General features: G+C 38.2%; 1 protein-coding gene across 2 annotated transcripts in view; it reads right to left on the bottom strand.

Moving 5' to 3' along the window:
- Nucleotides 1-9,415: 9,415 nt before the first annotated feature.
- Nucleotides 9,416-27,741, bottom strand: part of KCNH8 (potassium voltage-gated channel subfamily H member 8) — a 366,134-nt gene continuing 347,808 nt past the window's right edge. For both annotated transcript variants that reach the window (XM_088021252.1, XM_028099221.1), the window contains exon 16: nucleotides 9,416-10,120. In XM_088021252.1, coding sequence (XP_087877378.1) covers nucleotides 9,416-10,120 — 705 coding nt within the window. The remainder of the gene's footprint in view (nucleotides 10,121-27,741) is intronic.

Here is a 27,741-nt window from a genome sequence, read left to right as displayed (position 1 = left end):
AATAAATTAATAGCCAGAAGCATATTGATGGGTCAAGAGATTAATTTATTTAGTGGAAAGGTTAATTAATTGGATGAGTATGTGATAAAGACATCTCAAGGTGATATTTTAATTGACAGTCATATCATTGGTGAGGAGGATAAGAGAGAAAAGTGTTATGTTAGAGAATTTCAACTCTGTTTCTGATTACACTCTCTCTGACTCTGCACTAATAAGGGTAGAGAATGAGATGTGGTTTCCTGAAGGTTCTTGAGAGGAGATGGCAAGGACATATCAGCTGCCTAGCAGATGCTCATTCACTGTGTACCCCAGCCATTATCTTCTCTTTCTCTGCTGCTTATCAAAATTTGCAGAAAAAAAAGATATGCCAGAATCCTTCTATTACATGTATTTAAATGGACATGTTGCACTTGTCATTAATTGTAGAAGAAAGACTTGGTCCCCATTAAAGGAATTTCAGGTGATGAAAGGAGAGGTATATGGACACAGGAGTCAATTTACAATTCTTACACAGAAGACAAACCCTGTTAAGGTCATATGCTAAAGATTTTTTAGAAAAAAAACAATAAATCAGTAGCATCAGTGAAAAACATGGCTTTACCATAAACAGTAATTCTGAGGATGTTTTTGAATAAAAACACTCATTTAAAAATATTATCAAAAAGAACTTTATATTTTAAAAAAGTAATCTTAATACATGTTATTTCATTTACTTCATTTGGAATGCTATTATGTGAATAACATTATTTTGTGTCAGATTATTGCGTTTCACCTCAAAATCCATCTGTTACTGACCTACTTCATTGCCATTATAGATGCTGGGCTGTGTCTTATAAATATTTCCCTTGCCAGTGAGTGTGTTAGAAAGACACTGCGGAAGAGAGGGGATTCTGGTTTCTGGGTTCTGCTTCTTGGTTGGCTCCTGTGGTACATGATGACCAGTATTGAGCTGGACACTTAGTGAAGCTTACTTTTGGCTTGGCAATTCTGGCACCAGCCTTGGTCCACCTGGACCCAGCAAGGGCTTCCTGTTTGCCCTGCTTGCATTTTCCTGCCCTCCAACCACAGTCCAGGGACCATGGACTTTTTTGAACCAGGAAACCAGATAAAAACCCTGCTGCCATTCAGTGTGCCATGTCTACAACTCAAACAAAGTCTAGATTCTAGCTTTGGAGTCCCTTTTCCCAAATTTGTTCCTCTTGGGGACTCTCTTTCCACTGTAGGGTATTCTTCAGCATTCTCTTTCATCTCTTCTTTGGAGGTAATCCTCCATAAATAATAATTCTTTATATCAAGTGTTTTCTGTTCTAATTACTGTGTGGTTTCTGTCTTTGCCTGGACCTGATATATACCTCAGGTAGCAGATGCTTCTGGTGCTCTGCCCATCTCTGCTGTGCACACACCATTCCACTCCTTGCCCAAGGCATTCTTCTGCAAGCATCTGTGACTCTCTGCTAAGGCTTTGACTTTGCCTTTGCATGGGGCAGGCCAGGCATGCTAAGGAGTTTACATCTTTGGGAGCAGCCCTCAGCCATTAACAGATGGGGATCTGGGGATGAATACACCAGCTTCTTCCTCCTCAAGTGCAGCAACTCATGGTCATATTCTACAAAGTCTTCCAGAGCAACTTGGGGCTTTTGAGCCTCAGTCGCTCACAGTGATTGTCTGCTCAATAACACATTTTTTATGGGCTTCCTTCCCCTCCTTGTCTCATTTCCCCATTCCCCCACCACTGTTCCCTGAAGTCATCCCCCAAATAAATTATTTCACTACAATTTTTATCTCAGGATATGTTTCTAGGTGAACTCAATTCATGCCATTTCAGAGATGAAGGAATGAAGAGGAGGAGAATGTAATTGTTTTGTCTGAAGTCAAATAGTTGAGTAGTGGAGTTAAAAACTCAGTTCACTCAGCCCAAGTCATTATTTACATTTACTTCAACAAATATCTCTATAAAGATAATTTTAACCACATATTAAATTCAGACCTATTAGTCTAGTCTAAATACATAAATCCTAGATTATAGGTGCCTCACATCTACAAATGTGACCAAAACAGCCTACGATTGCTCTTATGGCTTACATACACAGCTGTTTCTGTGTTGAAATATAAAGCCCTGATTTCTAAACACAAAAACTATCTGTAATTAAAACTAGGAAAAAACATTAGACTGGTTTTTCTTGGGATACATTGTCTGTACTCTTGGGGGAGAAGTTCCTCTCTCAGACCATGGTTCACTAATCTTATAATTTTGACTTGCTGTTATAACCGATACCATTCTTTTACCAAGCTAGGCCTTGTAAAACTGAGATGCACCAATTCCATCTTAAGAATAAAAATTTTCACAAGGATATCATTAGGCTAAACTGTAGAAATAGAAAAGATAGCAATGTAAGGAGCCTATTCTAATTAGAAAGTGACATGTTCACCTATTAGAATGGTTTTAAAACATAGAGGGATATTTGAAATAGATAGAAAATGATGAGTCTCCTGGAAGAAGGTCAATATTGATGTACTTTTTATTAAACATCTAATATACAATAATATATATCATTATATATTATATATATTAAATAATATATATTCAAATTCCTTTCCACTTATGACCTGCTTTATCCCATTGGGTTCCTTTGCTCTCTAGACTAGAGCAGTAGTCTCAAACTTTAGCAGGCATCAGAATCATCACAGGGGGCTCACCCTCAGTTTCTGATTCTGTAGGTCTGGGGTGGGGCCTGAGAATTCATATTTCTAACTAGTTCCTGGTAATGCTGATGCTGCTGGTCAAGGCACCACATTTTGAGAACCACTATTCTAGAGCAGTGTTTTTTCAACCCTGTGTGCATACTGGAGTTACTTGGGGAGTTTTAAACATTACTTGTACTTGGGTCCCACTCAAACTAAATCAGAATCTTTGAGGTCAGGACCAGGAATCTGGTTTATGATAGCTTCCCTGGTGATTCTAGTGGGTAGCAAGTCAAGAATCAATGTCTATCCAAGTGTTTCTACAAAACCATAATATGTACACCTGAGGCTCTTGATAAAATGCAGACTCTGATTCAGTAGCTCTGTGTTGGGGTCTAGGATTTTGCATTTTTAATAAGCTCCCAGATGAAGCTGTGCTGTTCCAGGGACCATACTTTGAGGACCAAGAGTCAGAAATGCTGCTCTTTTCTGTAGATATGGTTTTTCTGTAAGTTAACCAGAGATATACTAAATAATTCAGGTCTAGGGCTCAAATATTTTTGGGTACTAGAAGCTGGAGATGACAATTTGATTATGTTCTACAGGTCCTTGGACTACAGAAGGGACTCTCATGACTCATTTTGGGCATTGGGTTACCATGGCAACTTTCAGAAATCTGCTTTTCAACCTGGGGGCTCCAGAACATCACTGCCAATCACAGCAAGAGACCTCAAAGACATTAGAGAGTGTTAGCCATGTGGCTGCAGCCACTCAGAGGGCTCTGTGTTCCCTGAGATATGCCTGAGTTTGAGCCCCTTCCTCAGCAGCAGTTAACACTGACCTCCGTGCTGAGTTCAGAAATAATTCTCCCTCAGGACAGATAAACCATAGTGAAGAATGAACTGCCAGCTGGAGTTCAGGAGCCTTAGTAGTGGTAGAAAATTTACCATTGAAAGCAAGAGTACCAAAGGGGTAGAGTACTCACTATTTACCCCAGAGGTAATTCTTAAATAAGAATGGTCCCTTCAGGTTAGTGTATTGGTTTCTTACAAAAACAAACAGCATGGACACACTTTTAAGTTCAATTCCTCCCATTTTATTCTCTGTTGTACTCAAATATATCACATATATATGTTCTATTTTTACCAAGCCAACTGAAAAAACAAAGACAAAAAAAAAAAACAACCCAAAACAGAGCCTTAAATTCAGTATTAAATTCCACGCCATTCCCAGCTTCTTATCTCCATAGGGGAAAAATCTAAGGCAGAAGGAAATAGTCTGAGGAGGCATAGTTTTGCCCATAGGAAGCATTTTGCCCACCCAGCTGTGTTTTCTAGAATATATATTTTATTTAATTCCCTTGAACAACAGGTGCAGATGTGCTGGTCTCTGCCTCACTGGGCTGTCCTCATGTCTTTTGGGAGCTCTTTATTCGGGACTCTGTTGAATTTCACAACCCCAAGGAACAGATTCTTTCAGGACACAAGCTGCAGGGAGTGACATTTAGCTTATTCCCTCTGGTGGGACCTACTCTCTCTATGGGATAATGAGGGGAAACTTTGAAGGCATCCGTGTGAAGTGGCAGACATTTCCTCATCTCTGTTTCCAGCTAGAGGAGCTATGGGCAACAGGGCAAGGCCCCTTGCCACAGGGAACATTCTGAGGCTTTTGGCTGACCGTGCTCAGGTCTTCTGTGTCCCAGGTAGTGGGCGTGACATATATATATGTCTGATTTCTGAGGCAACAGCAAATTTCTGTAGAGAAATTTTTATGGGCAAAAAAAAAAAAGATACATGTTTATAAAACATGTTCATGTTAGTGAATAAATTTGCTGGATCTTTCTGTAATTATAAAGAGTTTAAAATAAAGTTTTGAGGACTAAAATTTGGATAGAGATCCAGAAGCCACACAGGTTGGGCCTAAGATGGTTAGGAACAAAGATGGCATATTTTTTCCCTGGTGCTTCCCCCATAACTTTTTAAAAAGATAAATGTTGACTTGATTGGTAATACAGGTAAGGAATAGATTGCAGGTGACACAGTGTAAAATCTAGATTGTGGCCTCTGTACAGAAAATGTCAAAGGGGGCTCTTTTTTCAGAAGTTAGCCCGGGACTCTCAGGGGAGGGGAAGAAGGAGGGAGGAGAGAGAAGGGAGAGGGAAAGAGGAAGCTGGGGAAGAGGTGGGGGAAGGAGGGGTAGAGGACCGAGGAAGGGAAGGGGGAGGGAGATGAGAGGGAGCAGAGGAAGTAGGAGAGCCAGGGGAGACCAACTGACATTTGCTTGGCATTCACTATATGTCAGGCGGTGTGCTTTCACATAAATTACTTCATTGACTCTTCACAAAGACTCTGCAAGTTAGATATATTTTAATATTTGATTTTTAGATGAAGAAATGGGGGCTCAGAAGTGTAAAATAACTTGTCTGAGGTCACAGAATAAGGAAAAATGGTTTGAAGCAAACACTCATTTTTGTCCCTCCAAAACTCCTCCCCCTTTCTCAACATTGTATTTATTTGGAGTGTGTGCCTTTGGATAAACTGAAAGAAGTAGGCAAAGGAAAAGCCATTTGGAACAGTCTTTCATTGAAACTGCACAGGTTCTGAGGCTGTTTTCAGTGGTGATGGTGGTGTAAGGGGAGACTACATTTGGAGCATTACAGAATTCTATAGTAAAAGTGATGTCTTATAAGGGCGACGTTACACTTCACGAGAAGAAGCAGCCGTAGCAAGAACTATTTGGAGCAAGCTATGTTCACTGCTCTGGATAAAATCATAATCTTGACATGAGCAGTTCCATTTCACACAGGGACCATCCATAGCAACTGTCATTTTATAACCAAGTGGTTGGCTTGCTTCACATCCAAATATGATTCCTCCCTATCCAGGAAGAACTGACCAGTTTATAAAGCTTCAAAAGGCATTTTCACTTTTTTTCTTCCTACTAGAAAATCCAAATAAAACAGGAGAACAAAGACCTACAACAAATCAAGAGGAACCAGTACATGACACATAGTAGGCACTCAGCCATTACTAGTTGAAGTAATGAATGAATGTTCAAAGCGCTCTTGAAGAAAGCGATCAATTAATTTCCTGAAAAGAAATCATTGATGTATTAGGAATGCTATGGAAATCGTATTGTACATAATTGTCAGTTTCAATTGGTTTGATTCTAGTTGGTTCGCCTCCCACAGAACCGACTCCTCATTATCTAAGAGATGATTACATGGCTTAGGGTAATGTTTCTGGAGTTTGCTTCCTGGAACATCTATATCAGAATCACTTGGGACCCAGCCCATATCTTAGGGATCAGGTCCCTAAAATCTCTATTATATTAAGATCCCCTGGAAATACGTCATTTGAGTGAAAGTTTGAAACTACTGATATAAGGGTTGAACAGGTGTCTCTTATACGATCATAGACTCAGGCCTATTTTTAACAGAATGCAGATGCTAGTCCACCTATGTATACATTAGCTAGGACTCAGTCTTGTACTACTATAGATTCCAGACCAATATTTCCCAATATTTAGTGTATATAAGTCACCCAGGGAGTTTACTAAGTGGGAGATTTCCAGGCCCCACCCAAAGGCACTTGGTTGAAGCCAGATCTAAAGTTTAAACAAGTACCCCATGTGATTCTGATACATGAATGCTGCTAACCTCACACCCAAAACAGAGCCCTTCTGGAAAACAGTATTCCTGTTGCATAGTTATGCAACTCTGAAAGGACATTTTGTTAGTGATTTTACCACCTCTCCAGGCAATGAACTCCATTTATAAGTGGCTTTTATCACCAGAAATTTCTTACATTGAATTAAAATAACGTCCTGTTAATCTGTCTGCCTGGTTCTCTTAATTAGAGCTACACAGAAGTCCCCAGCATTGTTTTTAAGAAAATATACTTGACCGAGAAAATAAGTGCTTTTCTTTCCTCTGGATCCCTGTTTTGCTTCTTCAGCAGAGTGTGTAGGTAAGGAAAATGTAGAGATCTAAACATGCATCCCTGATAAGAAGAGAAGGGCTTCTGCTACTTATATTGCAATAATGTTTAGAAAATCAAATATCTAGAAAAACTTGGAATTCTCATTTCCTGGAATAATATCATAACACACATAAACAAACAAAGCAAACATGTCATTTTGAGCTGCCCAGGATATGGGGGAGTTCTGTTGATCAGAATAATGTTGATGAGGGAAAAGGTGAATAAGGAGCAGTTTAGGACTGATTCAGATGTGGCAGGTGCCTTCCTCTAAGAAATCAATGGAAGCCCTCCTTTGTTGAGGGTGCTCATTCATTTTTGTCCAGCTGCAGATCTCTGAGGGCAGGCATCTGATTCTTATGCCAACTACAGTCATCCGCTAGGAGTAGATACAGAGAAGGGGCACTGGCTGGAAAAATATGGGCATGTGTCCAGGCATTTCACTGGGGCTTCCTCAAATCCTCACAGTTTAACTAATTTGTCCCATGTGTATGCTTCCTTAAAAAAATATTTTATTTTATTCTATTCACATATTTCAAAAGGAAGTAATTACTAGTAAAGTTTTAAAAGACAACAAGAATGGATCTGGACATGAAGGGAAGGGTACTCAGAGTGGCCATGGAGATATTGGATTTATCATTTAAAACAATGTGACTTGGCAAGTTAAAACAAAGTCCATGGCCCAGTTATTCATTTACAAAATGGGGATAATAGTAAGTCACTTTTAGCATTGTTTGGCAATTATATGAGGAAATATAACATGTGTTAATTTCTAAACATCTGTTGGTACATAGTCGCTACTCAAAAAACAGAATGTCAGTCATTATTGTTAACATCAGTAATAGTAGTGCTAGTTTGCCAGAATATTCACGCACTAACACCAATTAGTTCTCTTTGAAGGGTACTAAAAATGATTATATAGGTCAGGATGAGCAAAAGGAAGAATGAATACAAACATAAATACACTAAATCTAGAAAGTTGCCTTTGCCTCAGTTTTCCCATTCACTTAGGTAAGGAGAGATTGAATTTTGGAGGTGGAGAAGGAGAATGAATTGTCTTGAGTAACTTGCCTGATAAACATGTACTGTTTCCTTTTTTCTCACAGATTTCTTCCTACTGCTTTAGCCAATTTTAGGGTACAAGATTCACACATCAGAGGTTTTGGTTTGTTTAGATGTTTTTAATGATACAATTCTCAGTTTATTCTTTCTGATGCAAACTAAGAACAGGGGGACACCAGAATGTAAATGTGATGTTTTCTAAGAATGTCTGGAATGATTGGGCCCTAAGTGTTCTTAAACGTCAAATAAAAGTTGAGTGAAGGTGTTTAAATCATTTCCAAGCCAGCATCTGAATTTGCATGTTGGCTGAGACGCAGGGAACATTATAGGTTCTAGACCATCTCCAGCATCCAAGCTGTGTAATCTCTGGGACTTTTTATCTCTTTGCAAAATGAGAATGAAAACACCTGCGCTGCATAACTTACAGCATTGTTGAGAGATTTACAGAAAAAAATGAAAATGCTGATCCAGTGTAAGCTGGCCTCAATCTCACAAGTCATTGCTCAGGAGTCTTGGCTCCATTTTGGAATTTGCACTGGTCTACAACCTCTTCTGCAGGAATAGCACAGGGGAAGGATAGAGCCAAGTTTCTCTCCCTCATTTTGAGGTCAAAATGGCTTAAAGTAGTTGTGCTCTCATATCCCACAGACCAGTTTTGGGTTCCTGAACAACAAAGTGTGGTGCCTGGAGGAGAGACATTTATGGTAGACGTTACACTGCTAGTAGGGGCAGCCTTATTCAGGTCGTTGGTGTGAATCAGGAGAGCCTAACTGGGTGAAGCCCTCCCTACCACCATGCCAGAGCCCACATACTTGATACTCCGTCCATATTCTTATTTCATTAGTAAAATATGACTTCACTGTTCTTTTGTAATCCAGAAGCTTGAGGATACATTTGTTGCAAACCGCATGCAGATAAAAGGGGGATTCATTTTGAAACTACATCCTCTTAATAATAAATAACTTTTGATCTACTAGACATAACAGTAGTGCATTTCTTGTTAAAACGGCAAGCTTTTTCTTTTTTACCAAAATGAAAAGAAAACATTCATTTCTTTATAAATATTTTAAATAGTTTAAATACATATTTCATACCAAGGATATAAAAATAGCCTCTCTTTTTTTTTGATAAATAAAGACATGTTCATTTACATGGCAAATAACGTGCAAGAGCTAACCACTGGCCATCAGCTCTATTTGACTGATTGTCTAGGAGATGACATGCAGTGATAATTGTCCCTTTGCCTTCACAAAAAGAAAAATAGATCAGCAGGAGCTGTGCACTCCTGAGGCCAACAATGCTGTGGATATTGTTCAGGAATGACCAACAGGCACTCAGGAAAAACCTTTGCTGCACTTCACAAAAGTCACCGAGGACAAAATGAATCCACAAATTCTTTGTCTGGGACTTCTAGCTGCTCAGACCCTCAGGGTCTTTGGACTTTTAAAAAGTCTGTCAAACAGACCAGTAAGTGAATACCTGTATAGGAAACTGTTTCTGCTGTGTTTCTAAGGATCTAGCAAGTGTTTGCTACAGTATGGACTTGGTTCTGCCTTTGGCTGGCTCCTCACGCACTCGCCTGCAGGACTCCCAGCTCTGCCCCGTCTTCACACCTGCCCGAGGCAAAAAAGGCAAACTGAAGCTGTCATGCAGTGGTGGGTTTGAAACTGGCAGCCGCTGCACGTGCGTGAATATCATAAGTTTATGGCTTTATTATCTTTCATTTCTTCTGTGCTTGTGACGATTTCCAGTGGAAAGTTCTCCAAAGGTTCCATAGACATCGATGCCGCTCCTTCCCTGTCCCAAGATCCTGGCAAGTTTTCCAAACTGAAGGAACTCGTGGCTCCTTGGCTGAGGCTGCCCTCCTCTGATCTGCTTGGGAGAACCAGGTGCAAAGACGTTTCCGAGGAGGAGCAGACAGAGGACGAGAGAGTCGCTGAAATGGACTGCAGAGGTGTCAGTGTAGAATCTGAATGTGGAGAGATGCACCTTAAAAATTGCAGATGACCTTCTTGGACAACCTGATAGTGGGCAGGTGAATAATCAAGGTTTGGAGAATGATAAAGTTCACTGTCTGCTGGATTTTGCTCGTGAGCTCCAGTTCGCTGGGGGCTGCTCCCCACAGAGGAGGGATCAACACTCCAAATGTCTGAGGTGACATTACCATGACAGAGTTGTGCTTGAGTATAAGCAGCTCCACCTGCTTGCAAGTGTAGGCAAGGTTGGTGCGTACTCCAGGTCATCCTGGTCTGTAAGCTGTCCCTGGAGGGACACACAGATGTGGTGTGCAGAGAGCAGAACCGTGACGACTGCTGGGGCGACAGAACATTTTCTAGAAGTCGCATCACATTCCTCATGTCTTTACCTAACTGAGAGACCTCCTGAGTCAATGTCGTTACCTGTGTGGATAAAGCAAAGCAGAAGACAATAGTCAGAGGTGCATGGCACTGATTTCAGAGCAGTGAGGCAGGGAAACGAGATTTCTCAGCAAGAAGGTCTGAAAGGCTGCTCCGCGTCCAACTCCAGCCAAATCCAAGGGGTGAATGGAGAAGTTGGCACCTGATATAAGGCCATCCTTATTCTGAGGGAACCTAGAGATACATTCATAGTCTGGCATTCTTAATCAGTAACTCTGACGTTCTTGAACAAAATTAAGAGACGGGGGTCAATTATCTCTTGTATCTCTTAAATACAGGCAGTATCATTTACTTCCCCTGAGTTAGTGGATTACACAGTGGTGCACACAAATCTTCCTGGACACCTCAAAAGCCAGTATGGAGTGGTGGGTGTTGTATGTAAAGCACTCAACACACCATCTGTCCAGAGTAGGTAGTAAATGATAGCTCTCACTTTTGTCATTTCTGGCCGAGATCCATGCTTATCGTAGGCTCAGGGGCAAACTGGCCTTCAGCGGTGATGAAGGTGGTAAGCAAGAACCCACACCAGGTTTGTGAGGAAGGGATTTTGCAGAAGGAGGGAAAATAGCAAAATAAGAGAAACCTGCTAGGCAGGTAGGTGCAGATCAGCATGGTAGAGAGCCTGGGGATGTTGCAGTTGATCAGTGAACCTGGAACCTTGGGGGGTTATAACCCAGATTGTGTGATATGTGCTTTATTCACTTTTCTATGTAAGTCATTTAGCTTTTGTGAGATTTTCCAAGTAGACACAACTCTCAAACACCTAAGAACCCCTGAAGAGTCTTCATTGTTCGTTTTACATAAAACCAATAATAAAATTTGCCAGAGGAATTGTTTTCTTACCAACCGTATCACTTTTTTTAACCATGGAAGACCACCAGAAGATTGAATCTAGCTTTTCTGGAGTGTTTACATTCTTCAAAGTGGGGAAACCCTGTATTTCGGAAAGCAGGATACAAATATGTATTTTCTAAACTTTGGTGAGATTTGTAACACTAACACAATGTTGTAATACTTTGCCTTCAGCTGCTGCAAGACTGTATTTTATAAAGGACCTTCTATGACTTGAGTTTACTATCATGAATTGAAAAACTCCAACATAAGCAGCTGAACCTGTTGACTATCCTCAAAAAAACTAAAACAACAGGCAGTTCCACTTCAGTGATGCCAGATCCAAGATTGCTGTTTTGGACAAACTTTTTTCAACCTTGACGTATACTTTCCTAATTCCTCCAGCAGCTTAATTCATTCCACTTCCTGCGAGTGCGTTCTGAAACTAATTCTCCCTGGCAGGCCCATCAGGAGGTAGTGCCGCTTGAATCAGGCATTTAAAAAAGGCCAGAAGGAGGTTTTTCCATGGGTCAGGCAACCAACTGGTAACACCTGTCTTGAAATTGCCAGGCCAAAAGTATTTCTGCCTTGCTGCTAGCATGGAACTCGAGTTACTCAATTGAACACTTGTCCGGGCTTTTCAGCAGATCTGAAACTTCTGGCGATAAAAATATACCTCCGAGCCTCACGTTTAAGAAGCAAAACAGTGAATCTGAGAAAGATGCTATGTGTTTTGAAATTTTCACTGCAGGTTTTCTAATTTCATGACCTGCCAAAGCCTCAATTTTTTTTTTTTTTTTAAGATTTTATTTATTTATTTGTCACAGAGAGTACAAGCAGGGGGAATAGGCAGAGGGAGAAGCAGGCTCCCTGCTGAGCAAGGATGCCGATGGCAGGACTCGATCCCAGGACCCTGGGATCATGACCTGAGCTGAAGGCAGATACTTAACCAACTGACCCACCCAGGCGTCCCTGCCAAGCCTCAATTTTAAAGTGCATGGCTCACATTTAAATCAAGATCTGGATCTTGGCACTGCAGACATACACCCATGGGCTCCATCTTGAATTGATAAGCTCTTCTATCAAGATTTCAGAAGAGAAGGCTGACACTAAATGAGGTATCTGAAGGGATATATTGACCACCCATTTCTGTGGACTGTCTAAGCTTCATTCCTGTATCAAATTGACCAGGGGTACATTAACTCCTGGTAAAATGCTTTCAATAGGCCTTTTATTAGTATTGAAGAAAAACAGTCTTTAAGGAACCATTTGCATTTTAGGCATATCAACAATTATGTTATTCAATAAATCTTTGAGTAAATTTATAATACAATATGCTTTCAGGTACCTTTTTCTCTATTGGATCTATAAACAGTGCTAAGATAGGCAGGGATACATTATTATTTCCCCACCTGTAAAATGGGGACACTAAGGCCCCAGGTTAAATGACATTTTTAAGATCGCTTATTTCATGAAGGACAGTCTTTGGCCTGGAATTCAGGCCTTCTAAGTTTGGTGCTCTTTCTGTTATAGTATATTATCACATGGGAAAGGAGATATTGCTTAAGAGTTGAGAGATCTTTGCTAATGTGGTCAGAATTTGTGAAGGGCCCAAATGACACAAAAAGGTAGCTTCACGTGTAGAATCTATCTGAAATATTAATTCAACATCAAGCAAGTAAATACCATCATCTCTAAGTCAGAAACCAATTAAGCACAGCAAAATCTCCTCATATCAAATTACACAAATAAAACAACAAAAACAGTGTGCAGCAAGAGGAATTTGGAGCCAGACAATATGTCAACATACATATTTCTGATGAACTATTGTTTCTAGACTTCAAAATAAACAGGTATTTTTCCACAGGTGAAACACCATTTTATGGCCACATCCTTGACATCAAACTTTTACCGTGCATTTGTCCAACTTGGAGTTCATGAACTTTGAATGGGAATCCAGAGTCTTGACTGGCTGCCGGAATGTAAACAAGCATTAACATCTCCAGAAAACAAAATCACTATATCAGCATGAACTAAAAGCTGCAAGGAATCCAAGGAAATAGAGCTTTCTTTAGCTCTGAAGGGTAATGATCAATATATATCAGGGAAGAATTCTGTCACTGTATGAGGACACACCCTTGCACCTTATTAAAGATACATGAGAGAATTAATCCCTGTTGGGTAAGGGCTCTCTCCCTTCACAAGGTCAAAGGCGACTGTCACAAGGAAAGATGGCATCTACTGGAGGTGGATATTCTGGTGACACCGAAGGTGACAACATACTGCCACAGAAAGTTCTACGCTTTTGCTTACTGCTTTCTGCTGGGCTTGCTAACAGAATTCATTCTAAAACAGGGAAGACCTTATTTTTAATCAAATGTGGAAAGCAAAGAATGCAGTCTCTACTTTCCAAGGGTGGTGAGGCTTAATGCCTTTTTTATAGCATGCTAAGAAGATGTGCATTTGCTAAAAAAAGTTGTTGGGGCTACTTTGTGAACAAAACTCCACCCATTTAAGGAGATATGCCTCCAAAATACAACTTAAAATCAGGGTACTACAGAAATAGGTCAGTAAAAACAAACAAAAAAATCATTCAGATCAAATGAACCAAAGTTTTCCCACTTACCTCAACACCTGATTATATTCTTTAAATGTCTTCTGCTACTCATATTAGAAGACACAACCTCTTTTTGAGTGGGTATTACTAAGCCCTTCACAAGCCCCATCTCATTTTTTTCTTTTCTTTTCTTTTTTTTTTGACCCTGAGATCAAGACCTGAGCCGAGATCAAGAGTCAGACGCTTAACCAACCGAGCCACCCAGATGCTCCCCCCATCACATTTTTTAGTGATATCTATTTACTGACTCCCATGAGTATGTATCTCATGACTATATTCTGAGTGCCAAGTAACAAACTTAACTAAATTATTCAGAGTTGTTTTATCAGTTGAAATTTGGTAAACCTTTTTGCATCCCTGGTTGCTATCCTCACTGGCTATTTTAGATGTGGCCTTCTGATTATTTCTACTTATAAAGATAAAATAGATAAATAAACCATAACTTAATACACATTTTCTCTTCCTTGTGTATTAAGTTATATTTCCTTTATCCATTTTTTTCCTCTCCTTCCTCTTCCTTCTCCCAATTTTTCTGTGAATAAGAACCCATCAGTCTGGGATTTAAAACTGTTGGCCAAACCAGTTCACCATCACCATCTGCAGAGCCATTTCTTCACATCCAAGATTTCTCTATCCCTTCCAAAGTCCCAACTGCTAGAAAGAAGTGTTGAAAACACCATCTGTCCTTCCAAGTGGTTCAGTTTTCTATCCAAAACTTTGGAGCATCTAAAGATTCTTCCCTCCGCTGTTCTCCCAGTAACATGTATTTTACCACACAAATCCTTAGGTGTTTAGCAGGTTTGGGGCAGTGCATTTGGTCTTGTTGAGCAGCACCTTCTGTCATAAATAGAAACACCCATGCAACAATAGACTGGTCAGTTATCCATGATAATCCACACAGTGGTCTTTCCATACCTCTAAAAAGGAACTCACTAATTGCCACAATTCTTCTATTTTGGCTATCTGTAGGTTTGCTCAGAACTTCTGTTGGCTTAGAATTAAGCATTCTTGCCTACATTTCCAGAGTATCCTGGTTTTCTTCTCTTATGTTTAATTTGCTCCACTGATGTGATGTTACTTCTCGCCCTCCTCTCAATCATATGTCCACAGATGCTTTGTTGTGAGGATTAAATAATATAATGGATGTTAAAATTTGGTCCCCATACTACTGATACTTTGTCAGGATCCCAGTATCTGCATTTGATAATGCAACACAGCTTAGTTGAAAACTTCTTCATGGTAGGGAATACTGACCCAGGAAACATTTAGCCCCCCCAAAAATAAAAGCCAGTTATCTATATAACTCCTCTTCAGCCTCAGCATGGAGAGACAAACCATGCTGTTAACACTTTTACATAATTAATTTGGGAGAAACAGAGCCTCCAAGTTTTAGCATCACCTTGCGTAGATCTTTGCAGTAACAAATAGTAACAGCAATAAGCAGAGCCTTTGAAAAATGTTGATTAAGATCCCGTATTTCCGTTCTAAGTTTTGAGTAATTGCAGTCGGATGGATTGAGAAATCTCTGTAAAGGATGCGTGAGTCAAAATACAACAATATGCAGCTTGGTGTTGATAACAGTTGAATAAGGACCAATGTGGGGTTTGATGGGGGCAGGTATGACTGTCTTTATTGTTCTTTATAATAGCTCTAGTCCCAGCATAAATCCTGCCATTTATAAATCTTTGTTGATACATGAGTAATTTAATGAATAATAAGCTGCATGGTTAATTTCTTAATATGAGTTTCTGGTATTTTCATTTCAACTTAAATAACTTTTACCAATCTCCCATAAATAGCACTGCAAGACACAGAAGTATCACTAAACCTCTAGCAGGTAAGAACGTTTTATATGATCTCAGTGTCTCATGGACACTCCCATCACTTCAAAATGGGAGATTTAAAAACCACTGTGTAATTATATAGTTGAAAAAATCCATCTGTGGTGCTGGTGCCCTATTGTCCCAATAAGACTGTGCACTGCCAGTTTTTACAGTTAGATTGTGTGTCTTTCGGTGTAAACACAGATTTGCTGTTCTGGTGTGTCTTTGGATTGTGCCTTTTGGGAACAGGAGTGTGTTTCATAAGGAAGACCAGAACGTGTCTTTGACAATACCTTTTATTTCACATTGAAAGTAGCTAACTTTTGCCTTCTATTATTCATGTTTTACATTTTTCAGTCTTGGCTATTGGCATGGTATGATTCATGGCCTCTGAGTATAACTGGAACTTCAACTGATAGAAAAAAATGCCATTTCCACTTTTGTGCATTCAGTGAGCAGATGGGGAATGCATCTGTTGATATAATCTTCTTAGCTTGAAGAGTTCTTGACCCGTCACTCAATTTTTGCCAAACATGTACACATTTTCCTGCTAGACACAATTTTCCTAAATTCCGGGTACTAATTACACCAATCCTCTCCGCCCTGCCATGAACACATATACATTTTTACGAGCTCTGATTCAGGTAATTAAATGGTCTTTCATTTAATCTTTTGTTATGTTGTGTATTTATCATGGGATTCAGACAAGTTCAATCAAAGTCCATAAGCAGGCAAAACAAAAAGGACGATCGGCATAATTTTATCCTTGTGTCTTTTGCTTCACAACACATTCAAAAACAAATGACAATCTTTTTATCTGTCAGCTAAAATAATAATCATACCCAGCACTTGCATAAATTTCATCCAAATGAGAATCTCAATCCCATTACTAACGAAAGTTGTAAATCTTGTTCTACAGCTGGAGAGACTAGAATGTTGGGAGGTGAAATGGCTTATTTGAGGTCACACAGGAATAGTACCAAGGGCTTTACTTTTGCAGGTGCATCTGATGCTTCTTAAATTATAATAAGAGAAGAATTACAAGTCTTGAAAGTGATTACTCCATTGGTTTCATTGAATTTTTGCAAACTCAGGCCTTTGGACACAACTTTATTACTTTAGCTGTATTATTGTAATCCATTATTTATCAACCCTTTGATTGCTTTCCTCATCTATTTTCCTACTTCCTGTGACAAAGTTTGATTACTATCCAAATTGCTGTTTGACTAAGTGATCCTCACTGCTATTAGTGAACACCAAACAAAAGTCTGTCACATCTCAGAATACCAACTGTATAGACAGGGCTTATCAAGACAAAGCATAGAGGAATCACCTGGGGATCTTGACACCATGTATATTCAGATTCACTATGTGTGGTGTGGGGTTCTGCATTTCTAACAAGCTCCCAGTTGATGCCAATGCTGCTAGCTTGTACTCCAAGGGGTCAGATCATGAGTTCCTATTATGGATCTAGTCCCTTTGGTTAACTCCTCATGTACTGGTCTTTCAGTAAGAGCTGAGAATTTAGTCTAAACAGCTTTCCTCAATTCCTTTGGCAAGTCTGTAGTTGGAGTTTTTGATTTCTTTAGATCTTCAATTTCGTTCAACAATATTTTGTCATTATTGGTGTACAAGTCTTGTACCTCCTTGGTTAAATTTTAAATTATTCCTAACTATTTTCTTCTTTTTGATGCTACTGTAAATGGGATTGTTTTTCTTAATTTCTCTTTCTGATAGTTCATTATCAGTGTATAGAAATACAACTGACTTTTGTATATTGACTTTGTATCCTGCAACTTTACTGAATTCATTTATTAGTTCTAACAGATTTTGGTGGAATCTTGAGGGTTTAAGGTCTTCGTGATTGTTGAAGCTGTTGTCTTTGTTCTTGGTGGCTCCCAGAAGTTGAGGGTGTCCCAAGATCTGTCAGAGTCCCAAAGTGGAGGATCATAGAGAGCACCTAGGTGCAGGTGGATTAGAACCTGGACCCTCAGGTAGCAGCTGGGAAAGTATGCAGTCATATCTCTTTCAGGGAGAATCTAGGAGATGGGCATTTTTGCATGCTCCCTCTCTGCTGAACCTGGATATACAACCTTAGAGATGTTCTTACACCCATTTTTTTGTCAATTAATCGACATTTAGTGTATTATTAATTTCAGAGTTCAGTGATTCATCAGTTTGATATAATACCCAGTGCTCATTATATCATGTGCCCTCCTTCATGTCCATCCCCCCACTCTGCTCCCTTTCAGCAACCCTCAGTGTGTTTCCTATGATTAAGAGTCTCTTATGGTTTGTCTCTCTCTCTGATTCTGTCTTGTTTTATTTTTCCCTCCCTTCCCCTGTGATCCTGTTTTGTTTCTTAAATTCCACATATGAGTGAGATCATATGATAATTGTCTTTTTCTGATTGACTTATTTCACTTAGCATAATACCCTCTAGTTCCATCCATGGTGTTGCAAATGGCAAGATTTCATTTTTTTGATGGCTGAGTAGTATTCCATTGTATATATATATATATATACCACTTCTTCCTTATCCATTCATCTGTCGATGGACATGTGGGCTCTTTCCATAGTTTGGCTGTTGTGGACATTGTTGCTATAAACATTGGGGTGCAGGTGCCCCTTCAGATCACTACATTTGTATCTTTGGGGTAAATACCTAGTGGTGCAACTGCTGGGTTGTTGGGTAGCTCTATTTTTAACTTTCTGAGGAAACTTCATACTGTTTTCCAGAGTGGCTATACCAGTTTGCATTCCCACCGGCAGTGTAAGAGGGTTCCCTTTTCTCTGCATCCTCGTCAACATCTGTTGTTTTCTGACTTGTTAATTTTAACCATTCGGACTGGTGTGAGGTAGTATCTCATTGTGGTTTTGATTTGTATTTCCCTGATGCTGAGTGATGTGGAGCATTTTTTCATGTGTCTATTGGCCATTTGTGTCGTCTTTGGCAAAGTGTCTGTTCATGTCTTCTCTCATTTCTTAATTGTATGATTTGTTCTTTGTGTGTTGAGTTTGATAAATTATTTATAGATTTTGGATTTTAGCCCTTTATCTGATATGTTCTTACACACATTTAAAAATTACTTTTGTTTGCTATAATCCTGTAGGACTTGTGAACATAAGCCCCTTTGGCTTTCAGAGCTAAGTGTTTTGAGGGCCCTCGTTGGCGGCACTAAGTCCAAACTCTCCAATGCTGGGAGTTAGGGGTTCCCTCTTGATTGCATGGAACTGTATCTGGGGTGGTGTTTATGGTTTATATGTGCCAGCCTTCCCTATCTGTCTCCATGTGGGAATTTTCTCATTCACCTGATATGTCAGAGTCATTCAACTTTTTTAAAATTATTTCTTGTTTTTATGTTTCTCTCAGAGGGAATTATTCTGTGTATAGATGTACATTCAGTGTGTCTGTAGGAAGAGGGAAATTCATAAGTTTATTGTGCTGTCATTTTGGAGCATTTGTTATCTATTTTATGTGTTTTAACCCATTGTATTTTTTAAAAAAAATTATTTATTTGCCATAGAGAGAGAGAGAGAGAGAGAGAATACAAGCAGGGGGAGTGGCAGGCAGAGGGAGAAGCAGACTCCCCACTGAGAAGGAGCCTGATGCAGGACTCAATCCCAGGACCCTGGGATCATGACCTGAGCTGAAGGCAGACACTTAACCGACTGAGCCATGCAGGCGTCCCAACCCACTGTATTTGTTATCCTTACCAAAATTATCCCGTCTTTGGTGAGTGGGAGACTCTTTATATTGGCTCCTGAGCTCTTTTGACATCATCCTAGTAGTGTTTGATGGTTTTCTTGTTGTCTTGTACACTAAGGTATCCTAGACTTATTTGTATTTCATGTCCTCAGAAGTGGAAACAGCTATTTAAAGAGACTCTGGTTTCTTTTATTGGGAAATTATATCTGAGACCATAACTGATACATAGAGATACTCACTGTTATTGGGCTGGTCATTGTTTATACTCCTTTTCTGTTGAAAGAGCTTGGAAATGTATGCATGTACATGATACTACATAGGTTCATATTAGTATTACTAATTCTATTTCAGGATTACAGGGTTTTAACATTTTATATATTACATTTGTATCTCCTTTACACTGTGAATTCTGGTTATTGAGGTATAGAAGATGATAGAATTATGATATCCCATAATGACTCATTTGCTTTATCCCCCCTTATACATACAACAGTTGCAGTATATCAATACCAGTACTACCATTACAAATTATGATTACTGAAAACAGTTTAAAAATTTGGGGGGAGGCATATTTTATTCTAATTCTCTCCCCACTCCCCTTTCAATGGTTCATCCATATTTACATTGTCAGAGCATATGGCCTTTGACAACTTAATACCTTCTCTTCTTTAACTTTCATTTAGACTTGATACTATAGCTAAGTACATATTTAATGCTGATGAACTTGTCCTATGACAACGTCTTTCAAATTATCTTGGTTTTCTGAATCTTGTTCTCGAGAACATCCTTCAGGAAATGTATATGGGAACAATATTCCTTGAGTTTTTTCATGTTAACAGTTTGGTACATGATGGTCATTTCTGCTGGATATAAAATCCTTAGTTTACATTTTCTTTACATTTTGTATATTTTGTATGTTACTCCATTCTCTTGCATAAAATGTTGCTGTCTAAAAGTTTAACAACAGTCTAGATTTTTCCCTTGCACGTCCCTTATAAGATCTTTTTTATCTAGATACCTAATGAATATTTTTTCTTAAAGTCCAGTAATTTCACTAGAATATAAAATTACAAGGTGCAGCTTCAAAAAAACTTTTTTTTTTTGGTAATTTTAGGGGATTTTATCGGATTATCATTCTTAGTGTTTGTTTGGTTCCCTGAATTTGGCTTTCTTCTTCTGAGACTTGTATTTTTTGTATGTTAGAGCTTCTTTGTTTATCTTTAATATTTGACACTTTTCTTCAAACTTTTTTTTTTAAATCTCTTCATAGATTAAATGCTTTAAATTTTTCTTCTTTTTCATGATCTATTTTGGCATTATTTGTTTATTTGCTCTTGTGTTGTTTCCAATTTAGGCAATTTCTACAGTGATCTTTTTCTCACTTCTAATTCTTTCTTAAATGTTTTTCTCTAATTCTTGAGTTCTATTACTTCGTGAAATAGGAAGGAAAAACTTCAAAGGATATAAAATTTTAAGTTTCTTTAAAGCACAACATCTGAAACATAGAAACCTGTTATTATTTACTTAATATGGATAATAGTTATTTGGACATCGGTTATTTAATCAATATCTATATGATTAAAATGGCTCATGGCTAAAAAATAAAAACAAAATATTCAGTATGTACACTAGAACCTCACTTAAAAAATACATCTCTATACATGCAATTCCTTTAAAATCCACAAAATATTTTATCTGAAAAATAAAACTGATTTTCATTAATTGTTTCTCCTTTATCTCTGGTTGTTATAAATTTCAATGACTGATTTTTAACTACTGCAAATCAGTGTCCAAAAAACCAACCAACCAAACAAACAAAAAAACCCCAAAAGAGTAGATTCCTATTTGAATGAATGCAAAGACTCTTCTTTTACTTTCACAGCAACTGAGCAATGAACACCCCAGTGAGAAAGTCTGGTTCAGCAAGGTCTAGTATAAAGCATCATGGAACCATGGTACCTAAAGCTTGTTCAGAGGTCTAGAAAGAATTTTCTTTTAATCACTGGCAGACACCTTACCCAACTCAAGCTTTTTTGATAATGGAGTTTTAAACAAAACAAATTTCCCTATCAAACTCTTTAATAAATGCTATTTGAATAGAATTCTTTTATCTCCAAGGCTGACGGGATTCAGTTTAGAGAGTGGGCTTTCAGATCATCAACTGAAGTCAGTATAAGGCTGTAAATAACAGTGTTTTGTTACCAGTTACCAGATTTGATTTAAAAATACATTTTTAAAAAATCAGCATATTGACAGTGGACTTCTCCCCACCTATCATTTTATTTGCTTTAAAATGTACTCCTTTTCTTTTCTTTCTTTCTTTTTCTGGATTTGAAAATGCTAACATGTGGAATAGTCATCAGTGGGAAACATATATGGGAAATGTATATCTCCCATTGAATAAAGATAAAATATATTTTATTAGGCTTTTTTTGAAAAGCCCCTTCTAAAATTATCATATCTTAAAGTTATCTGTCCATGATTAAATCAAATATTGCATTTAAGTATATAATTTAAGTAACCAAATTTAATTTGGTTATAACCAAATATAATTTAAGGAACCAAAGACTCAAGTCTTAATGAGGGTAGCTAATATTTCAGAAGGAAATCTTTTCAGTGCACACCAAGGATGGCCTTCTGTGAAAGCTAACCCAATAAAAAGAAAACCCACTGAACTGGGATTCAGGTCTTGTTTTTAGGCCTTTCTATACCTCTTGCTGCATATGTGATTATCTCTGGGCCTCAATTTACTCATCTGTGATAGAAGCATCTCACATGATGGGATTTCTAGTGTCTCTTCAAACTCAAAACTGGAATTTCATTTTTCTCTTCTATTCAATGTTCTAATGCCTGATGGTTAAAATAGATATAATGCATAATTCAGCATTTTTTATACATTCATCACCATAAATGTGTGTCTACTGTATGCCAATCATAGCGAAGAAAAAGGCAGATAAAGATTCTTGTCCTCATAGAACTGACGTTCTAATGGGGGGATAAAGACAATGAAAAAGTAGATAAATTAACTATGTACCATAAGGGAGGTTTGATAGGCTATGAGGGAAAACAAATTTGGAAGTAAATTTGGGGAGAGGGGACTTCTATTTTTAAAAGATTGGCAAGGAAGACCTCACTGAGAAGTTGACATTTGAACATAGGCTTGAAAGAGGGAAGAGAGCTGTCCATGCAGATATTAGGGAAGAGCTTTCTGAGCAGAGAGAACAAATACAGGACCCTCAGGTGCTTTCATAAACTGAAACAAGATAAACAATAATGTTTGTTCTGGAAATGTCATCTGTAGGACACTGGGATCATTTGTGGTTGTCTTTAAGAAATTGGGACAAGAGAAGGGGGCAGTGGCAAAGGAAGTTAATTGTGATGATTAAGGGTCTGTATTTCATGTCATATGAGTAAAGTTTCAAGGAAGAGAGAGCATTTAGAGAAGAGGAAAATAGACCACAGAGTGGGGAGGAAGAGAGATATTAGCTACCTTCAAAATTTAAAATATTTTCATTAAAAACAACCATTTATGCAGCTTTTTCTATGCAACTCAAGAGGTACAGAAGTAGAAAATATTAATAAAAGGCTTTACAGAGAGTTACATGAGCTAAATATAGAGAATAGGTTTCTAATAGCTAAATTAATTAAAGAATGAGGTTGACTGTCATCAGAAGGATTTGGGGATTTTTTTTAAGATTTATTTATTTATTTTAGAAAGAGAGAGGGAGGGTTGGGGAGAGAGAGAGAGCATGAGTCGGGGGAGAAGCGTGAGGGAGAGAGAGAATTCTCAAGCAGACTCCCTGCTGAGCATGAGCCCAGCACGGGGCTCCAAGGACCCAAAGATCATGACCTGAGCCGAAATCAAGAGTCAGAAGCTTAATCAACTAAGCGACCCAGGCACCCTACATTTGGAGAATTTTTATTTTTATTTTTATTTTTTAAGATTTTATTTATTTATTTGAGAGACACCCAGAGAGAGAACATAAGCAGAGAGAGGGAGAAGCAGACTCCCTGCTGGGCAGGGAGCCCAATGATATAGGGCTCGATCCCAGGACCCTGAGATCACGACCTGAGCTGAAAGCAGAGGCTTAAGCGACTGAGCCACCAGGTGCCCCTGGAGAATTTTTAAAAGTACAGATACCCAGTGCCAACTCTAGAGGTTCTGAGATTCATTTAGTCTATGCTTGGCCAAAGGAATAGTTATTTTAAAAATATTTATTAATATTAAATATATTTTATATATTAATTTATAAAAATATATATAATCGTAAAAATTTCTAGAGAATCTGAAAGCACAACTAGGTTTGTGAACTCCTGGTGTAGCTTTTTCTGGGGGCAATAGTGAGCTCCGTACTACAGAAAATGTTCAGGCAACATAACTTCTTACTAATCACCTCAGAAATAAAAATCCCATACTGGGAGATAAGCCAAAATAGGTGGCCTCTGAGATATCTCTCAAATTTCAGATTTTATGATTCTACCACATTATGAAAATACAATATCAAAGGAGGTTGCTTAAATATTTGTTTCAGAACAATTCTTTTACCCGTTATTTATAAAAATTGATTATTTCAAATTCTATCCTATCATATAGTCATATAAGCATAAAAAGGAAATTTGACTAATTTAGTATTGATTTATGATAATGTGTTTATTTCTAACTGGGCACAAGTAAATGGGAAGTGTTGTTCTCATTTATCGAGGTGTCTTATCATTCTCTAAAAAAAGACTGACCATGAGAGACTATGGACTCTCAGAAACAAACTGAAGGTTCTAGAGGGGAGAGAGGTGGGGGATGGGTTAGCCGGGTGATGGGTATTAAAGAGGGCACATACCGAATGGAGCACTGGCTGTTATACACAAACAATGAATCATAGAACACTACATCAAAAACTAATGATGTAATGTATGGTGATTAATGTAACATAATAAAATGAAATAAAATTTAAAAAAAGACTGAAAAAATCCCCAAACCTCCCCAAGTTCATATATGCTTATTTTCTAGTACTGAACATTGACTTACTTGAGATACAGAACATTCTCTGTTACACTTCAGTAAAGTCTGAGTACTTTAACAACAACATTAATAATAACAATAACAATAATAATAATTTTGAGGCAATTCACAGAATTTTTTGAGATATAATCAAAGTTTACAAGAGGGCGCCTGGGTGGCTCAGTTGGTTAAGCGACTGCTTTCGGCTCAGGTCATGATCCTGGAGTCCCGGGATCAAGTCCTATGTCGGGCTCCCCACTCGGCGGGGAGCCTGCTTCTCCCTCTGACCCTCTTCCCTCTCATGCTCTCTCTCTCTTTCTCTCATTCTCTCTCTCAAATAAATAAATAAAATCTTTAAAAAAAAAGTTTACAAGAGTCTTGGGAAAGGAAGAAATGTACACATGAAAGTAATGGAGAAGTTTATAAAAGCAAATACTGAATGGCAAGGTTAGACAGTGGGTGTTAAAGCTCAGAGAAGGGACTTAAGAATTGGCATTCATCATGAAAGAATCAAGAGAATTAATAGGCGATTGGAGGCAGAATCAGAGCCCTTTTGAAAGATGTATGATGTTCTCATTTTTAAAAGGGGGAAATCCATGTATTAGGGGAAGATAAGAAAGAAAAAGTTCCCTGTAATCTCTTTCAACCATAAGATTCTATAAAAAAATTCTAATACTATCTGTAGCTGCTGGATTGGATCAATTATTGAACTTAATTTTCCTATTGATGAATGGAAAGTGGCAGAGGGGTATGTTCTTTTAAAAATTCATCAACGTATGGGGCTCCTGGGTGGTGCAGTTGGTTGGGCACCAGACTCTTGGTTTTGGCTCAGGTTGTGGTCTTGAAGTCATGGGTCTCATGGTCAAGCCCCTCGTCTGGCTCTGGGCTCAGCATGGAGTCTGCTTAAGACTCTGTCTTCCCCTCCCCCCTGCTTGCACTCTCTCACTTGCTCTCTCTCTCTCTAAAATAAATAAATCTTTAAAAAATATTTCAACTTACAAATTATTTAGGAAATATGGGGGGGTGGGGAAACACCCATATCCATCTTTTTAAAAAATAACCAGTTATTCTGAAGCTATCAGTTAGTAGCCAGTTAATAACTAGCTACCACTAACTGGCTAATTACTAGTAATAAGTAATTAATAACCAATTGTTTAAAATTCATTTGACATTTTCTGTACGTGCTTGAATATACAGTAACTCATTTTACTGAATATTTCCCATTTTTATTCCTAGAATAGATCCACTTTCCAACCAATTCTGCTCCTTGGAGGCTGACATGTATGAACTCCATCAACAGGCTCATTGGCTCTTTGGCTTCTGGTTGGGTTTGGCCATTGTAGAACATCAGCAGATCGAAGAGAGGTAGGAGAGGGAAGTCGGGGTATATGTTCCTCTGGCTGCTTCCCTGCAGGGTTGAGGTGGGCAGAAGGTCATAGAGGGTCCCAACAAAAGATCACAGCTCCTTTCAGGTGGCCTTCCCCACCCACCTTCCTCAGACTCAATATTGTATAACTACTCTCTACTCTGACACCTTCAGACCTAGGAGTTGTAGTGAACTTCTGTTGTTATTATCCCACAGTAGGAGGGACAGCAATATCCTTTGTGGTTTCCCTACACTCAGCTAACTTCTTTGTAAATACTCTCTTTATTCGACCCTGCTCAAATTGCCCATTTGGAATGTGGCATTGGTCTTCCTTGAACCCTTACCGATATGTCCATTTAGTCCCTCTACTCAAAATAAGAAGAGGCCTATATATAAGTAACCACAGGCCAGGAAGACAAAAATAGCTAATATCTAAAACCTATATCCATGTTAAATTTACACTTCACAGGATAAATTTTGAGTGGCATATTTTTTTTTTCTTTTGGGAGATCCTCACTATTCTTTAGGGTATATATGTATGTATGTATGTATGTATGTATTATCAGTAAATCTCTCATGAGAGGTACAAATCTACCTATGCATATAGGCTCAAGAACTGAAAATAAGCCAAAAGTGTCCTGCAAATCATTAAATAGTTGGGTATATTCCAGTTTAGAAAGCTAATGTCCACAAAATATAGCATTATAATCGATAATACTTATGTTTTAAAATGAAAAATGCAGAATGGTTTGTCAGCAGGTAAATGGATTTTGTTTTTCTATGTCAAAAAGTGAATGTACAGCCTTTCTTTTTATTTTGCTTTTGAGAATTGATGGTCAAAAATGTATATGTGATCATGATGAGGAAGAAAAGAGATTGTACAGTCAGATCTTGGAATGGTCTGGCGATTCTGTCAGTGCATTTTGGTTGAACCAATTGTCAACAAGAAGATATAATAATAACACTAATTCGGAGGACTGAGGACTACCCTTTACCATGTATTACTCATGTAGGTTTCCCTGTGTGAATTATTAATAGAACTCTAAATTTTCATAGCCATTTAGAAAAGTAGTAAAGCAACTCTTAGGTAAGGAGCAACTTCCGTTACTGTGATTCTATTTCTTTGACTGAAGGAGACTTCACTGATCTCATGATACAAATTCGTAGATGTGACCTCAAAATCACAAAGAATGAAAGAAAAAATAGATAAACTGTATATCACCAAAATTAATATGTCTGTGCTTCAAAGAAAAATGTTTAGAAAACAAAAAGGCAACTTCAATAATGGGAGAAGAAAAATGCACATCATAACTTGCATCTAGAATATATACAGAATTCTTACAACTAAGTAACAAAGAGACAACCCAATGTTAAAGTGGGTAAAGGATCCAAATAGACAATTTTTCAAAGAATGAACACATGAGAAGATGCTCAATATTATTAGCTATCAAGGAAATGCAAGTGAAAACCACAATGAAATACCACTTCATACGCTCTAGTATGCTTATAATAAAAAAGTCTTATAACAAATAAAAAATCATTGGCAAGGAAGTTGAGAGCTTGGAATCCTCATCTACTGAATGTAAAGTGCAACTGCTGCTTTGGGAAGCGGTCTGGCAGTTTCTCAAATGTTTAAACATAGAGTTACCATACGACTCAGCAATTCCACTTAATTGCCCAAGAGAAATTAGAACATGTCCACACAAATCTTGTGTGAATGTCTTATGAATGTTCACAGCAACATCATTCATATTAGCTAAAAAGTGGTAACAACATAAATGTCCATCACCTGATGAATGAATAAGCAAGAGGTGGTATATCCACACAATGGGATATTACTTGGTGATAAAAACAAATGCCACAACATGGGTGAACTTTGAAAACATTATAGTAAGTGACAAAAGCCAGTCACAGAGGACCATATCGTGTGATTCCATTTATATGAAATGTTCAAAAGAGGCAAATCTATGGGCAGAGGATGTAGATTCATAGGGCTGAGGGTAGGGGAACTTCAGGCATTATGGGTGACTGCTGTATGATATGGAGTTTCTTTGTGGGGTAATAAAATGTTTTAAAATTGATGATGGTGATGAATGCACAACTCTATGAACATACTAAATAAGCCTTCAAATTATACACTTTTTTATTTTTTAATGTTTTTTTATAGAAATTTTATTTATTTATTTGCCAGAGAGAGGGAGCACAAGCAGGGGAAGAGGCAGGCAGAGGGAAAAGCGGACTCCTCGCTGAGTGGGGAGCCT

Source organism: Eumetopias jubatus, unplaced genomic scaffold (genome assembly GCF_037043125.1).
Source record: "Eumetopias jubatus isolate StellerSeaLion01/CBP00866 unplaced genomic scaffold, mEumJub1_p1.0 scaffold_1, whole genome shotgun sequence".
In the NCBI taxonomy this organism is placed as follows: Eukaryota; Metazoa; Chordata; class Mammalia; order Carnivora; family Otariidae; genus Eumetopias; species Eumetopias jubatus.
The sequence above is the reverse complement of the archived record's forward strand: the minus strand, read 5'-3'. Positions and strand labels throughout refer to the sequence as shown.